Genomic DNA, 18,739 nt, shown 5'->3' with positions numbered 1-18,739 from the left:
CCCTGCAACATATGCTCATGGAATGCAACAACTGTACAAAAGACAGAGCAAAACTGCACTCAGTAAGGAAATCTGCTTAGTCCCACTGCAAATCAACCAGTAAAAGATTCTTCCAGTTCATTACCACCAAAGGCTTGTGGAACTAGACATCTATAAGAATGCAACTTTACACTGAACTGTGAGAGGCAGCAATGGGCCACAAGGCAGAGAAGGAAGACCATTAAGACATTAATAACTATGTGCATGTGATCATTCCTTATGTGAATTTTTCTACTTTACATTTTATTTACACATGTACTTTTGGTTGCAGTGTGTAAATAAAACACTTTTTAGTGTTTGAGAGTGACTGACTGTGCCTCTAACCACATTTGTAGTCACTCTGGTCATCTGATCAGGCTGGAAAGTTTTTTTATCTATCTGTTTATCTATTTATCTATCTTAACTGATCAACATTTAAAAAGGCATACTGTAAACTGATTCACCATATTCGGACTTCAATGCTGCAGTACTGGGTGTTCTGTTGATTGGCATGTAACCTCTAGGTTTGCTGTGCTAAAATACCAGAGCAAAATTACAAAATGACACCACAAAAAAAAAAAAAAAAAAAAAAAAAAAAAAATCACTGAAGAGCTGGAACATTCTCAATTAAAAAAGAATGCAACAGTAAGGAGAGGCAGATTACTAATACAGTAATTGTCCATTTTAATGTTTCTTAGATTCATTGTCTTGGCACATTTTTTGACAGACATTACTGCTAAACAGACATTGGCACTTTTTTAATGCTCTACTTTTGAAAGAGTAGACAGCCCCGCCCCTCCCTATAGGCAAAACACGCACTGTGAGTAGGGCCCCACGTTTGCGGAGGGCGCCCCGTTTTGAGCGAGATGCGCAAATTGCGTGAATGATTCGTGCAGCTCACCACTGCGTCAGTAATGTGCACCGCAGCGCAATATGAGATGCACGATGAGTACCCTTAAGTGGTTGGATCTTAAGGTACCCTTAAGGTTGTTGGATCTTGACGTGCTGACGTGGTGGTAACGTATTGTGTCACTTCCTGTTTGCTGCTTCTGCACTGTGGTGTTACGAGTGTTATCCTAGCTTATTAATCAACCCTTACTTTGCCGTGTTCTGTGGTCAATCTCTGAATTCCTGTACACGTATATTGCTTTAGTTAAACATCTGTGGTGCACGTGTCCCTCGGAATCTAACACTACACTCTAATCACTCTATCTCTGGTCCGCTAGCTTAGCTGTTAGCAATGGCTTCTCTCTCTCCTGCTATCTCTCCTGCTGTCTCTCCTCTCTCTTGCACGGTGTGTGAGATGTTTAGTTACTCCTCTGCCTCCTTTAGCGATAATGGTATGTGTAATAAATGTAGCATTTTTGTAGCATTGGAGGCGAGACTTAGGGAAGTAGAGGCTCGGCTCCGCACCATAGATAATCGCCCCGCAGCAGCGCTAGCTAGTCAGTCCCCTGTAGCTGATGCGGACCAGCCTAAATTAGCTACAGCTAGCCGTCCTACGTTAGCTCCTGTCAGCCGTTCCCCGGCAGCTCCCGAGCAGCCGGGAAGCCAGGGCGGCTGGGTGGCAGTCCGAAGGAAACATAGCATGAAACAACGGCCCGTGGTTCACCATCAACCGCTTCATGTTTCAAACAGATTTTCCCCAATCAGCGACACACCCGCTGAGGAAAAAACTCTGGTTATTGGCAGCTCCATTTTGCGAAATGTGAAGTTAGAGACTCCAGCGACCATAGTTAAATGCATCCCTGGGGCCAGAGCGGGCGACGTTGAATCGTATTTAAAACTGCTGGCTAAGGATAAACGTAGATTTGGTAAGATCGTTATTCACGTCGGCGGTAATGACACCCGATTACGCCAATCGGAGGTCACTAAAATTAATGTGGAGTCGGTGTGTAACTTTGCCAAAACAATGTCGGACTCTGTAGTGTTCTCTGGACCCCTGCCCGATTTGACCAGTGATGACATGTTTAGCCGCATGTCTTCATTCCGTCGCTGGCTGTCTAGGTGGTGTCCAGCAAACGACGTGGCCTTCATTGATAACTGGAAAACTTTTTGGGGAAAACCTGGTCTGATTAGGAGAGACGGCATCCATCCAACTTTGGATGGTGCAGCTCTCATATCTAGAAATATGACAGATTTCATTAGAAAACCAAAGTCATGACAACCCAGAGTTGAGACCAGGATGCAGAGTTGCAGTCCTACACGCTTCTCTGCAGTTTCTCTAGAGCTGTCACCCACCCATGATTCTCATGATTCTTATTATTCCTACCATTCTAACGATTCCCTTTACCCTATAGAGACTGTGTCTGCTCCCCGTCAACAAAAAGTGCATAAATTAAAAAATGCAAGAGGTGTTACTCATAAAAACCTCAAAAAAATTTATACTACAAAAGCATCTGAACCTAAAAACACCACAATCAGATGTGGGCTATTAAACATTAGATCTCTCTTGTCTAAATCTCTGTTAGTGAATGATTTGATAATGGATCAGCAGATTGATTTATTCTGTCTGACTGAGACCTGGCTGCAGGAGGAAGAGTATGTCAGTCTAAATGAGTCAACCCCTGCTAGTCATATTAATTATCACATTCCTCGAGGCACAGGCCGAGGAGGAGGAGTGGCAGCAATCTACCACTCAAGTTTATTAATTAATCCTAGACCTAAGCCGAAATATAGTACATTTGAAAGCCTTATCCTCAGCCTCTCACATCCAAATTGGAAGACAGAAAAACCAGTACTATTTGCTGTGGTGTATCGTCCACCTGCTGCTTACTCAGAGTTTTTGTCTGAATTCACTGAATTTTTATCTGATTTAGTGCTTAGTGCGGATAGAGTAATTATAGTGGGCGACTTTAATATTCATGTCGATACCCACAATGACAGCCTTAAGACTGCTTTCTATTCAGTATTAGACTCAATTGGCTTTTTACAAAATGTTAACAAACCAACTCACTGTTTTAATCACACCCTTGATCTTGTACTAACCTATGGCATAGAAGCTGAATATTTGACAGTATTCCCTCTTAACCCTGTTTTATCTGATCATTCTTTAGTAACATTTGAATTTACAATAATGAACTGCACAGCATCTGAGAAAAAAATTAACTACTGTAGATTTCTGTCTGATAATGCTGTTATCAAATATAAGGAAGCTATTCCATCTTCATTATCTCCGCTGCCATGTGCCAGTTTTACAGAGGGCAATGGCCTAAACGTTACTCCAGCAGATATAGACTATCTAGTTGATAATACTGCTGCTTCATTGCGTTCAACCCTTGACTCTGTTGCCCCTTTGAAAAAGAAGGTCAGTAATCAGAGGAAGCTAGCTCCATGGTACAGTTCACAAATACGTACTTTAAAACAGATATCACGAAAGCTGGAAAGGAAATGGTTATCCACTAATTTAGAGGAATTCCGCCTAGCCTGGAAAGACAGCTTTATAACGTATAAAAAAGCCCTTCGTAAGGCAAGAACTGCCTATTACTCATCATTAATAGAGGAAAACAAGAACAACCCTAGGTTTCTTTTCAGCACTGTAGCCAGGCTGACAAAGAGCCATAGCTCTGTTGTACCATCCATCCCTCTAGCTCTCACTAGTAATGACTTTATGAGCTTCTTTAGCAACAAAATAGTAGACATTAGAGACAGAATCCATCTCATCCTGCCTACAACTGTTAATGATGTAGGTATGTCTAGAACAGCATCTTTAGAAATGTCTGCCAGTCCTGATTTGTCGTTAGACTGTTTCTCTCCCATAGATCTAGCTGAATTGACTTCAATAGTTTCTAAATCTAAATCATCAACATGTCTTTTGGATCCTATCCCGACCAGACTTCTTAAAGATGTGTTGCCTTTGATTGGCACTCACATATTAGATCAGATAAATCTCTCGTTGGTTACAGGATATGTTCCACAGGCTTTTAAGGTTGCAGTTATCAAACCTTTACTTAAAAAGCCTTCTCTGGACTCTGACATTTTGGCAAACTATAGACCTATATCCAATCTCCCCTTTAATTCTAAAATTCTTGAAAAGGCTGTTGCAACTCAGTTGTGTGACCATCTACATAGGAACGGTTTGTTTGAAGTTTTTCAGTCAGGATTTAGAGTTCATCATAGCACAGAGACAGCACTGGTGAAAGTTACCAACGACCTTCTTATAGCATCAGATAATGGACTCGTCTCTATACTTGTCCTGCTAGATCTTAGTGCTGCATTTGACACCATTGATCATAATATCCTATTGGATAGATTGGAACATGTTATTGGGATTAAAGGAAGAGCACTAGACTGGTTTAAATCATATCTATCAGATAGATACCAGTTTGTTCATGTTAATGATGATCCCTCCATATATACCAGAGTAAGTCATGGAGTTCCACAGGGTTCTGTGCTTGGACGGATACTGTTCACCTTATACATGCTTCCCCTAGGCAATATTATCAGGAAGCATGGAATAAATTTCCATTGCTATGCGGATGATACCCAGCTATATTTATCTATGAAACCAGACGAAACAGATCAGTTAACCATACTTCAGGCATGTCTTAAAGACATAAAGGCCTGGATGACCTGTAACTTTCTTCTTCTGAATTCAGACAAAACTGAGGTTATTTTGTTTGGTCCCAAACACCTCAGAAACAGTTTATCTAATCATATAGTTACTCTGGATGGCATTAATTTAGCCTCCAGTACAACTGTGAGGAACCTTGGAGTTATTTTTGATCAGGATCTGTCCTTTAACTCACATATAAAACAAGTCTCTAGGACCGCCTTCTTTCACCTGCGCAATATCAGTAAGATTAGGAACATTCTGTCGCAGAGTGATGCTGAAAAATTAGTCCATGCTTTTGTTACTTCTAGGCTGGACTACTGTAATTCCCTATTATCAGGATGTCCAGTTAACTCTCTAAAAAGCATCCAGCTGATCCAAAATGCTGCAGCGAGAGTACTGACTGGAATTAGCAAGAGAGATCACATTACTCCTGTACTAACTTCTCTTCATTGGCTTCCTGTAAAATCCAGAATTGATTTTAAAATCCTTCTCCTTACATATAAGGCCCTCAATGGCCAGGCTCCTTCATATCTCAAAGAGCTGATAGTACCATATCATCCTAACAGATTGCTTCGTTCCCAGAATGCAGGTTTGCTTATGGTTCCCAAAATCTCTAAAAGTAGAATGGGAGGCCGAGCCTTTAGCTATCAGGCCCCTCTCCTATGGAACCAACTGCCAGTTTGGGTTCGGGAAGCAGACACCCTCTCTAATTTTAAAACGAAGCTTAAAACCTTCTTGTTTGATAAAGCTTATAATTAGTTGTAGTTACAGTCCTAGTTATTTATTAAACTTATAGTTAGTCACAATTATCTCTATAGACACTGTTACAGTTAAGGATATAGCCCTTAGTAGGGCTGGCTCAGGCAACTGAATCATCCCCTAGTTATGCTGCTATAGGCCTAGGCTGCTGGGGGACATCCCATGATTTACTGCGCACTTCTTCTTCTTTCTCTTTCTCTCCTCAGACCCACTCTCAAATTTATTAGCCTTTATTACATGTCATTAACTCTGTGTCCTCTCTGTCCCGTAGTCCTGTGCTTGTTTCTCTCTGGTCTCTCTTTCTCTGTACCTTTCTGCAGGTACCTCTGGCTCCGGAGCTGCTTGTCCTATGGTCCTGGCTCCACCCACCTGCTGCTGTTTATTGTTTACAATGATCTATTTCTAACATGTTTAATGTTCCGTTCTGCTACAGATAAATATTTGATTAATATTCTTTGCAAACTGTAATGTAAATAATTACCAGTCATGACAGCTTTTTGCCTCCGTGCTCTGTTTCATAATTCTAATCTGCTGAGCACACATTATCCAATAACTGTTCACTAACTGTAATGTAAATACTGACCCACATTGTCTGTATTATGCTGCATGTCTTTCTCCCCCTCTCCTCCATTCCTAGCTGTCCTATCTTCCTCCTTTTCCTCCTTTCACCCAGCCCGGCCATCGGCAGGAGGGTCCCCCATCTGAGCCAGGTTCTGCTCAAGGTTTCTTCCTGTTAAAAGGGAGTTTTCCTTGCCACTGTCGCCTTAAGTGCTTGCTCTGGGGTCAGGCTCTGGGTCTCTGTAAAGCGCTTTGAGACAATTTTGATTGTGGAAGGCGCTATATAAATAAAATTGAATTGAATTGAATTGAAAGTGCCAGCAAAGCAAAGGGTAATGACCAAGGGGGGAGTTGTAGGTTTCAGCAGTGAGGATCACTTCCGCGTTCAAAAAGCTGCAGTTCCTCGGCTGCCGCTGGGGGCTGGCTCCAGAAGTGAGCAATTCTCCATTGACCCCCATGTTAAAATAGCCAACTTTACAGCCTAAAAAAGCATATTTACAGCCTGGTACATTTTTTGTTTTTGGTCTCTATTGATAGTTTCCACCTCCGTGAACACTGTGAGGGGGGTGAATTTTTTTGTACCACAACCGTTTTAGTGTTATTTAGGCTGAATAAATTGGGGTGTGGTTACGTTGAGTGACAGCCCATAGACGGGCACTGGCAGTTAGCTCTTTGCTAAAGCATCGGCTGGGCTAGGCGGCTACATCCAGAGGCCTCCGGCTACCTCCAGCGGCTGACAGGGGCTGCAGTGTCCGTGTTGGTTTGCCAATGTTCGGATAGGTTTTTGTGACAATATGGCTTGTTGTAGTATAGACTGTACTAACCGACCGTCTAAGGAGTCTGTGTTGCAGTTTTTTCGGTAAGTAAATTTCTCACTATTTTACCTGGATGTTTGCACTAATTAGTACCGGCATATTTTGCCGCTGGCTTATGACTTAATTGCCGATTTATGTTCGCTGCTGATACAGATAGAGGATCTGAGCGAATAATGTTAGGAACGCTGCTGCGGTGTGTTCCATGCTGTCAGAGTCCGTTTATTGCCGGAGTACCAGGTTACAAATTTATTTCGTCTCATTTTTCTGTTTAAAAAGTCCGACATTGCATGGACAGAGCAGCTCCGTCAGTAAGCGGCTGCTGTAACTGTAAGTGGATAGTGGGTGGAGGCTGCGTAGCTGCCGCTTAGCTTGTTAGCCTAGCTGATTAGCCTTAGGCTAGCTCTGCTGCTCCGAGCTACGTGGCCTGGTTCTCGGCAGGCTGACCGCGGCCGACCCCTAGAGTAATCGCCTCTTCGCCAAATATGGAAAGTGCACTCCCACTAAAATCCAAGATGGCGCAGCTCTAATGCCCATGGTTTGGTCACAAAACCGACTCCCCGAAACCAATGGGTGACGTCACGGGTGCTACGTCCATGTCTTATACAGTCTATGGTAATGACAGCTGTAATCTGACACCACGCACGCACGCCGTCATGATGATTAGCAACAATCAACATCGGACCAATCAGCAGTCAGAGGCTGCAGAGCTGGCATTCAAAACACAGTATGAGTCCAGAGCAAAAAAAAATAAAACGGGGAGAAGCTCTTGCTACACTTGAAGGTGGGTATGTTGTTAAAATAAAAGTATAAACCACCCGACTTGTAGTGGAGATAAAATTATTTCCCAGCAGCATCCATTACCGTTTTTTAACTGTCAGGCTTTGCTTTCTGCATTTACTTTTGTTAAACAGCCAAGAGGAGCTGATGGTCACCAGCATTATCTTTATTTTTACAGGATTTAATATTATACTTCCATAAAGTTGAAAGACTTTTGAGAAAAAAAACAGAAGAGTGGTCAAATTAAAGCAGCAGAGGCTGATATAGATATCTTGACTTTCAGACCCTATCAGTCAAATTTTAAGATTCTTGCTCCTACACGTCCCATGATGCAAATTAACAGCGTCTATTCATTAGAATTCCGCTGTCTATTAAATATGTTCCAAACCCCAAAATACCCGTTTCTGTTATATGGAACTTAGTAGTCATCAAGCTAAAGATCAGATAACTCCACAACCACAGGAGAGACAGATAGGCTACAGCTGTTTTCACAGGTTGCTAAGAGCTGCTCATGAGTAGTAAACCATCTTTGATGTGTGAGATACTGTAAGTTAAGTGTTTAATTGATTTATTAAAACAAACTGAGAGTGATTTCAAGATAAACACACTGACGAAGGGGTAACCAACTTCCTGACGATGCTAAGTTCAATGACTATGCTACTGCTACGTAACCAGAGATGCAGTGTCTGTGAACCTCACAGGTAAAGTCACTTTACTGTAGTTGCAGAAAAAGAGTTCCTCCCCCGCAAAGGCTCAACGATGGGGTCAGAAATGTAGGCGGAAGTTAAAGGTAATGTGTTTGAGTGTTGAGTTACTGGTTGTTAATTTTTTTTATAATGACCACTAACCAGACGCCAGAGAATGATTAACAAAGCTCTCTGACTCTTGCTTCACAGTACGTGACACACTGCTACATTTTTAGCTGAGTGAGTCGGTCGGCGGTGGAGATTACCGGTTTCACAGGTGAAGGACATCCACGGGGAGAGACTCCTACCTTGGACAGCTCCAGGAGTTTGTGCAGCCTCTTTAGAGTCTCAGCGAGGAAAAGAAAAAGAACAGCAACGGAAGGCACAAGTTTAACCCTTTGACAGCAACACTATCCGGTTACAGTTGCTCTGGCGGGTCTGCCTTATCTCTTGACACTTTTCCGCATCTTCGTTGTTTTAATTAACGGATCCTTGGTGCTGCATGCACGGGGTCCCTCTGCAAATACGCATGCGCTGCTCAGGTCGGTCTCTGTTGAGCAGAGGTGAGTGCTGCCTTCAAGCAGTGTCGGAAAGTAGAAAAACCGAGCGATCATCTTCCAAAATAAGTTAAATTTTTAAAACATCAGCCGATATTGTTGTAAACTTAAGAAGAGCATCGATGTTATGTTATAAAACATAGATATTATAAATTGAGGTCATTTCAAATATTTAAAATTGCTGGTTTAAACATTTTTTTATACTGTACTGTTATCTGTACTGTGTTGCATTACACAGAGCAGTTTCTGTTATTTAGCCTACCCTCACTGATAACTATGGGGTTGACAAAATAATAATAATATCTGTCTGTACAATGCTTACAGAATTCAACAACAATGCAAACTACAACCTCCAAAATGGTCATACAGTTGAAACAACATCTCTCTAAAACAGTTTCAGTACAAACCGAACATTAGAACCTACATGAAGATGAAATTTATTGCAGGACAGTTGTATTGGACTGCATTAGTTTTAGCCAAGTGTACCTGACAGATAGCCATTGATCGTGGTCCCAGTGTAACTCATTTGACATCATTTATGTGTGCATGCGTCATTTGTGTGCAACCTGTTACGAAAAGAATTTCCATACGGGGAGTAATAAAGTTTTTCTGATTCTGATTTGTTCATCACAGACACATACATTTGTATTTACTGTTTTAGACACAGACACTTGTATCTGACCTAAAACACATCAATATGCAACAGCATGTCTTTCTGACATCAGAGCTTAGAGTGGATCATGAAAGTGGCATTACTCCTCTCTGTATCTGTTCCTGCAGCAGTAATGAGAGTCCTATTACACACACTGACTTACTGTGCATGGGGTGTCCACTTACTTGGCCAGCAGCTACGGAGTAGTGGGAAGAAACCTTGGCAAGCAGCTAGTGTGTCAAAGCTGAGATGTTAAACATCACACTGCAACTCTGTGATGACAAATTCTCTCATCACAACAAAGTACACACTGAAATGTGGCCAGTTAAAAATTAATTAATTAGCACATTATCATATGGTGTTATAAACACAGATGCAGCTAGTTTTATAATGATATGACATACACTACCGGTCAAATGTTTTAGAACACCCCAATTTTCCAGTTTTTTATTGAAAATTATGCAGTTTAATGTCTCATTGTACTCTGAAATGAAAGTATAGAACAAATTGAAGTTAAAAAAGAAATCATGGGATCAATTTATAAACCAAAATGTATTCTAAACCTTTGACTCATCAAAGTATCCATCTTTGGCAGGTATAACAGCTGAACACACTCGTGGCATTCTTTCTACAATGGAAATCAAATATTCTTCAGAAAGTTCTTCCCAACTCTATTGCAGAAGTTGTATGTGGCACTTGTAAGTTGCTTTGCTTTCACTCTTTTTTCCAGTTCATCCCAAACCAGCTCGATGGAGTTTAAGTCTGGAGACTGTACTGGCCACTCCATGTTTTCAAGCTTACCAGCTTGTTCTTTTTTCCTAAGGTAGTTCTGGCATAGCTTGGACTTGTGTTTTGGGTCATTATCTTGCTGTAGGATGAGCCCCTGACCAACTAGGCGCACACCAGAGGGTACTACATGGTGCTGAAGAATGCTGTGGTAGCCGTTTTGGTTCAGGGTGCCTCTCACTCTGTACAAGTCACCGACCCTGGATCCATCAAAACAGCCCCAGACCCAGACATCATGCTTCCTCCTCCATGCTTGACAGTGGATGTCACACACTGAGGAACCATCCTTTCACCTACTCGACGGCATACAAAAATCCAGCATAATGAACCGAAGATTTCAAATTTTGATTCATCAGTCCATAACACCTTCTTCCAGTCTTCAGTAGTCCATTGGCAGTGTTTCATGGCCCAGGCAAGCCTCTTTTTCTTATTCTGACATCTAAGCAATGGCTTTCTTGCTACAGCTCAACCTGTCAAACATGCAACTCAAAGTCTCTTCACAGTTGAAACTGAGACTTGTTTACTAGAACCACTATTAAGCTGTGCTTGAAGCTATTGTCCTGTGAGCCGCCTATCACGCAAGATGTTGACTCTCAGAAACTTGTCTTCTGTTGTGGCTTTGGGTCTGCCAGACCTCTTCCTGTCAGAGTTTCCCCCAGTTTCTGAGTGCCTTTTGATGGTGAAGGAAACTGTACTCACTGACAGCTTGACTTTCTTTGCAATTTCTCTGTAGGAAAGACCTGCATTTTTAAGTGTTATATGGCCTGCCTCTCTTCCATTGTTAACTGCCATTTTCTTGCTATTTGTATAGCAACACACTACTTTATGCAGTACAATACTGTTCACGAGGGCATGGTACTACAGTGTTTTCCAACAATACTTTTATGCAGACAGAGGGGGTTGTAAGTAATCAAGAAAAGTTGGGACACCTGTAGGAATTGGTAGCACCAAGGCTTGATCAACCTCCATTGCAGAACAGCTTTAAGTTGTTAACCCATTTATTGTTCCCTGAAAAAGGCTGTTTCGTATTATTCTGAAATGTACATTATGTTTCAGTTTTGGGTAACCTTACCTTTTTTTTTAACCCTCTGGCAGTTCACCACTTACCTTTGTACCATTTCAAGCTATTCATTGGACTCGAACTGCTTGAATTTCAATAAAAACAACAACTGGAAAAAATGGGGTGTTCTAAGACTTTTGACTGGTAGTGTATCCATGCAGCAGAACTATCCTCTGATCTCTTCTGCACTGCAGAATACACTGATAAAACCACATCATGTCTATCATGCCAGAAGTCAATGATCCTCACTGTCATTTGCCAAAGACTCACAAGTCTGAATATGAGTGTGTTGACCTACACCTTTTTAGATATGGTATTAGGTATTCATATTTTTTATCACTGTTGAAATAGTTTACCTTTCAAACTATTTCAAATGATATCTTATTAAGATTGAAACTCAGTAATGCTTTGCTTCTCCCTGTTGCTGTATCCGATTTGTGTATTGTTTTGTTTATGCTGATTTTGCTACTTTTGTTGTCATTTCAGCTTCCTGTTATTTTATGTTTGTATTTCTTAACCAGTCACCTTATTGGTTTTAGAAACATCTCACCAAAGGACTCTAGCTGAAAATAAGAAGGCACACATTTACAGAAATGTTGATTAATGTGTGTTGTCTTCTGAAACTGTCCAGGTAGAGTGCAGCAAGATGCAGGCAAGAGACAGGAAAGACAAGCAGCACAAAATCATGATACAGGACAGGCTCTAAATTCACGAGAGATCTACTGTCATTAAAAGGGATGTTTTAGTCTGGTTCATTTTTGTTGTTGCTGTAGTAAACAGCTGAATACACATTGAGATGGTGGGGTGTGGGCGGGTTTATTTGGTTCTCCGGGTCTGTAATCTGTAAAATGCCACTGCTCTGTGCCAAATATGATCCTATACTAATCACTGAAATAGTCGTGACAGAGGTTTGGGAGCATGTCTAAAGGATTTGATGATACCTGCATGATCGCTAACATATCCGAAAATGCACTGCAAAATCTGCTTCGAAAAACGTGTGATGCTGACTTTTTTTTCGCTGGCAGAGTCAGTCTGATCCAGCCATTATACGTGTCAGCAGTCAAAACCATCTACTGTCAACTACCTTACTCCCCAGTGCGCCTGCGCTCCTTCTCCTTCTCCTCCCCCTCCCTCCCTCCCTCCCTCCATCGGTGTGGCTTCGTTCTCTACCTGACAGCTTGACGGAAGACATACACAAAATCGTGTCGGGGATTCTTGCAAACAGTGATTAAGGGCCGTGCAGATCTGGGCATCGGGAGCGCGAGCTGGACATTGTGCAACTGTTGTCCTGAGCATCCTGCTTCACACAGCGGCATGGAGCGCTCCTGATCCCGGCAGGAAGCCTGGAAGAGCTCATCCATTCTTCCCTCCTCACATCTCGGATCTGTTTGGATATTTGGAGGCCTGACCATGTCTGCGCGAGAGAAGGGGATCCTGACCAAAGACAGCGTCAGCCTGCTGCCCTGTTTCTATTTTGTAGAGGTGGGTTCATGCTGCATGCTTCTCATTTAGATCTGCTCTAAATCCACATCAGTCAATACTATAGCATAATGAGGATGTAGTCGAATGTAGACGTGGTTGTGCATAACTATCACCAAAGATCCATTACAACACATCATCCCATATTAAGAGGGACTTCTTTTCAAGATGTTTTAATAAGTAGGTGAAAAAGAATCACGTCAACACTACAACGCAATACACATATTCTGGAAAAGAAATGTGCATGTAGTGCCTTTAGGTGAATTTCTTCCACCACAATCTTAAATATATATGATATAAAACATTGTTCCTCTATTACCTGTACAGTGTAGCCATCTGAACTCATAACGTAAAATATGGCTGGATTCACAAAACAAGAAAAAATGTACTGTTTTTTGAATTTCTTGTATGTTGTTTTTGTATAGATTATATATTTGTATGGCACTAAAACCTAAAACCTATATTACAGCTGATATTAGTTGCAACCTCAGTAAAAAAAAAAATAATAATAATAACTTGTGTGGTTACAGTTGGATCAGCATATAAATTCACATATACAGTATACACATTTTAAACACAAATTTGTGTCTTTAGCATGAAAACGCGCCAACAACACAACATAATTTCTTAATATTAACTTTTCCTACAGATGCAAAAGAAGACCGTAATGAAAAACAACAATAGTAAATCATTGAGCAACAGATAAAACAATAGGCAACAATAAAAAATAACAACCAACAAGTACCCCCCCCACCCACCCTCACACACACACCCACACACACACACCCACACACACACCCACACCCCACCACCACCACAAAAAACTAACAAACAAAAACATACCTACATATTCCATATTATTATGTTTCCCCCATTAAAAAGAAAATGGAAAAAGGAGAGTTAATATTTGCAGGCCTAACATACATTTGATAATTTGCATCTTATTTACAGTGCAGTGCATCATGAGCTGGAAATGGCATCACCATTATCAAGTGATTTTACACATAACCAGACTAAGTAGGTTAACATTATGTGCAGCACGACACATAATGCAAACATGATTTGGAAATTTCCACACACAGAATGGCAGATAGCTTTGGTAACTTTTAAGTATGAATTTGTGGTGACAGGGTAGTGCAGTCATGATAGATGTGGATGAGAAGACTCCTTAGTGGGAACAGTGTCTTTTAGTATGGGGTCAGTCAGCCTGAGAGTGACCCCCCCCCCTTTTTTTTTTTTTTTTTTTTGAAGAATATCATGTTGAAAGGAAATTAATTCAAATTGACTGATGATTTCAAACTTTTAAGTACAGATTGCATGCAGCTTGTGGTGGCTGTCCCGTGTTCCCCTGCTGTGTACTTTATGCATGCTCTAATTCACCACTGGCCTGTGGCTCTCCAATCAAACTGGCATCATATATTATAGATTTGCCTCTAATACTGTATGATGGATGCTGTTTGGATGACTGCATCATTCCCATGGATTCTGCTCTCTGCAGTGACTTGGACATGGGATTCATTCAATTTTGGTTTATGTTTGGAGTGATTCATTTACATTTCAGTGCATTCTCACTGCAATTAATATCCCCGAACAAGAAATGTCAGACTTGTGCTTTTCAGATTGCTAAAGCTATTTTTATTTTTACAGACAGCAGGAGGCATTCAAACTAGGTCAATGCTGAAAGTTAATTCTACTCCGTGAACTCCAACACTTGTGTATTTAATTAGACTCACTCTCATTCCCTGTGTGTGTGTGTTAGTGGCTGGTTTCCAGAGAGCTGAGGTGGTGGCCCATTCCCTTCTATCCCATCCTGCTCTCCTGTCAGTTGTGACTGCCATGTCATGCTCTTCATGGCCATTAAAATGCTGATATAATAGCTTACACCTGACCTAAATGTAATTTTGCTGTGCCATAGTGCCCTATTTGCTGTATACATAACTAAATATTCATCAGTCACTACTAACGAGTTAGGGCAAAACAAAGAGAGTTGGTTACAATGAAAACAATGTTTCATGGAATTAATAATAGTATTAATAAAGTGAACTTTGTCATATCACATCCAAATAAGTATACTTACCTGGCAAGCTACAGTATAGACTTATTCTAAAAAGCTCATTTGACACTGGACATATTATGATATACGACATATCTAACAAAAGCTGAATGAAAAAAATAAAGACAGTAATTGATAAATATAAACTCCACTAACACTTTTAGCAGGTGCTCTGATGGTCCACCCTGAAATGCCACCACTTTTGAAGCAGTAGAGCAACACATAGGTGTGGGGAATACATCACCAAAAGTGTTATCACTGTATTTTTTTTTTTCATATTGATTGATGTTGATAATTACAATATGTTTTGGTGATAACACTGAATGCTATTATAACTTACTTGTTTAAAAACAAAAACAAACAAACAAAAAACTTCCAAAGGTACTTTGAAGTTCAAGGGAGATACTCAGTTTAGGATTGAGTCCTCAATAAATCAAATAAAAGTCTGGTATGGGTATAGTGGAATCGGGCTTTGGAGCATGTCAAAAAGGATTTCATGATACCCGTATGTTCATCAAAATGCGCTGACAGGATATACTGTACAAAAATATGTGAAACTGACATTTTCTGCTTGCAGAGACATTCAGATCCATCCATTTTAAGTGTTAGCAGTCAGAACCTGCACTCCCTCTCCCCCGTCTTCCTCCATCAGTGTGGTTTCTAAACAATGATGTATTTTTGGATAAATAACTTCATGCTCTCCACAGCTGACATGGTATAACCTTCCCCTTCAAAAAGGCAAGAGTAATGTATTTAAAAAACAGAGTTGCCACACTCCTGCGGTTTGAACTAATGAAACCATGATAGTCTTGCTGGTAAGCCTGGCTGCTAGTGCTAGCACTAAGAGTTTGGGACTGCTGACTTTGGCTTGTACTCTGTGTGATGGTACCTTTTCAAATGTTAGAAACGATTTGTTGTGGTTCCCGTATTTGTTTGACATCACTCTGCAGTTTATCCAGCTTTAGAAATCTCATCAGCTACATAAGACTTCTGCAGCTTAATAATGATGATTATCAAGATTGTTTTATCGCTTATTTTTCCTTCATTTATAATGTCTTCTTGGTTTCTGGATGAGCTATGGCAAATCTGAGAAAATAGTGGTCATATTGTTGTCATCAGGGTTATCTCAGCTGGTAGCTTGGAGAAAGTCTGTGTGACAAATTGAAGGCATCAGTTTTGAAAAATGTTGATGTTTAACAGACAGGGAAAGATTTGACCCTATTGAGTTGCATTGTGGGACATGCCAGATCGAATAGCACTGCAGGCTAGAAATCCTGGCACAAAAGTGACAAATAAAAAATGAAGTGGGTAAATCTCCTGTCAAACAGTATAAAACATAGTTGAAATATGAAAAATTCCTGTAAAGATTCCTTCAGTACCTCCAACTCAACCAATATGAAGAAAATAAGGCCCCAAATGCTCCTGTCACAAAAGTCATATGATTTCTTGATATGAAGTCATTTACAGATTACAGTAAGCACAACCTGTTTCAATTTTCATATAGGCACTTGGCTATTGTTTTAAGACAGTCTCGAAAAATTGTGAATCTCTCCTTTAAAGTGTATGTAACCTCAATGAACTAATGTAAGAGACAGTAATGTAAATACTGAAATCCCATTACTTGTTATTGGTTATGATCCAGGTTTACGTTGAAGGATGAGCAGCTGCAGATATGATCTGTGTGTTCCCTCCAACAGGCTGGCTGCTCCACTTTACTTTGGACTGTGTAGTGCAGCAAGGCTCCACTGTGAAGCTTCAGGCTGCTTTTCCTCCAAAGTGGAACAAATGGAAGCATGAGGAGGGCTGAACAACTGTTATCTAAAACTGGGGAGAAACAACAGATAAAATCACATGTATAATTGTATAGGGAGGGACATGGCCGCTAGCCCAGATAATGCATAAAGAGCATTGTGTATCTGCAGACAAGGTTAACATTACCTAAGGACAATTTACTCACTGAGCTCTTATGTTGACAGTATTAGAGCTTCCTTTCTGATACACAGCATTTATATCTTCTGAGATAGTCACTCTGTCAGATTAGGTGATCATGATCTATGTCAGATGACATACTGTAAAAAATGTGATTAGTGGTAACTTAAAAATTATGGTAACAAAGTGGCATGTAATATAACTTAAAATATTCTAAATACCTAAGCTTTTATTAAAAGTGATTGAATACATTACGGAAATGTACACAAAAATGTAAGGAACAGTTAACATGTATTGGATGTAGTAATAATAGCATACAAAATTATGAGTTCACACAACCCAAATATTTAATAAACAGAAATCAATTTCACAAGGAAATTTGATTTATGCTTACATCTAGGCATAACACATTTTTATCCAATAAATATCAGTTAAATGAATTTCTGTTCCTTTAATATTGGGGGAAATGAATTTGTATTTAATAAACAACTGGGATTTTTTTTAAATTTATATTTACTGAATATCTGGACAAATTTAATTTATAGTTAGTAAGTACTAGGGAAACATCTGTGATGTCACAGAACAAGTTCACGCTTTTGATGTCGATATCATTTGTGAAATCAAAGAACCGAACAGAATTTATGAAATGTAACATCATCTGAAAAATCAAACCAATATATACCGTCTCATTTGATTTCACAGATGAGATGTAAGTTCACAAGCTCAAGCTTTAGATACATACATACTTAGATACATGGCTGACATCACATTACTTGCATTAGTAATTATATCAGTGGGCAAAATGTGAAAAGTGGAAGGTAATTACATGTGTACTTTAGGTATGATTTGTCATATAATAATAGTCATTTCATAACTCTGATCCACTGTAAGGATTGTCAAATAAATCTATTTCAAAAGTCACATTTGCTAATTTGGATGCCTACACGAACAGCATTTCAAAATTACATTAAAACTTTATTTGACCAAGTCAAATCCAACAAGACTCAAAAGTAAAGGACACAGAGAACAACAACTGCTACTATGTACTTGACTTGAAAAGTTGGGTCTACTTTCAAGGAGCCTCAGCAGACTTGGGATCAGCATAACACCAGCCTCTTCAAAACAGAGAGTGTACTAACCACAAGAGCAGGCTTGACTCGAATTGAAGTGTGATCTGCATCAAAATGCAATGACACAAAAGCCATTGAAACTATTACGACTAAATCTACTCCAGTAAAAGTGAAAAATCTGCTACTTAATTTGGTTTTTACTGTAAATGTTAGCTCTTAACTGAGTAAAAAAATGTTACTTACGTCATAGAACAATGTAAATAAGAGTAAATATCCCTGCATTTGTGGATGATGCAGTTCATATGGTCAGCAACATGCTAGACTGTTAAGGTGGGGGAGGGACAGAAGCTTGCAAGGCTAAGGCTATTCTTACAATTCTGAGTAAACTCTACAGACTGTTGCACATGAAAATCAGAGATCAGAAGTTTCAGAAATATTCATTCACCATCCTATCTGACACCAACAATGCTGCCACAGTCAAAGTCACTGAGATCACTTTGGGATGTTTGATGTGAACATTAATTGAAGGTCCTGACCTGTATCTGCTTGATTTTATTCACTGCACCACTGCCACGTGATTGGCTAATTGGATAATTGCATGAATAAACAGGTGTACAAGTGTTCCTAATAAAGTGCTCAGAAGGTATACATTCATCCAACCATCCATTTGTTTTATTCTAGAGAAGACAGTCTAAAACACTGTTGCATTGCTCAGTAAAATCCTTACTTTGAAAACCTAAGGTGAAAATCTTAGCCCTCTGTACACCATCTGTTATGGTAATGGGCCTTTTGCCGGGTTCCAGATTAGTGACTGCTTTCACATAGTCCCACAGTTTTGAAGTGAGATACACTATCTATTGTTGTATATATTTGGCTGTGTTCTTTATTTGTCATGATGTTTCAATAAACAGTTTAAATCCAATGCATTGACCCATGGCCCTAATGAGGTCATAATTGGCACTTGAACACTTGGAGGAGTTTGAGG

General features: G+C 40.1%; 1 protein-coding gene across 1 annotated transcript in view; it reads left to right on the top strand.

The window, feature by feature from the left end:
* Nucleotides 1-12,633: 12,633 nt before the first annotated feature.
* The window catches only part of LOC121200308 (2-lysophosphatidate phosphatase PLPPR4), a 38,917-nt gene continuing 32,811 nt past the window's right edge, over nt 12,634-18,739 (top strand). The window contains exon 1 of the mRNA XM_041065521.1: nt 12,634-12,705. Within this exon, the coding sequence (XP_040921455.1) occupies nt 12,634-12,705 (72 nt within the window). The remainder of the gene's footprint in view (nt 12,706-18,739) is intronic.

Source organism: Toxotes jaculatrix, chromosome 20 (genome assembly GCF_017976425.1).
Source record: "Toxotes jaculatrix isolate fToxJac2 chromosome 20, fToxJac2.pri, whole genome shotgun sequence".
NCBI lineage: Eukaryota > Metazoa > Chordata > Actinopteri > Toxotidae > Toxotes > Toxotes jaculatrix.
The sequence above is the reverse complement of the archived record's forward strand: the minus strand, read 5'-3'. Positions and strand labels throughout refer to the sequence as shown.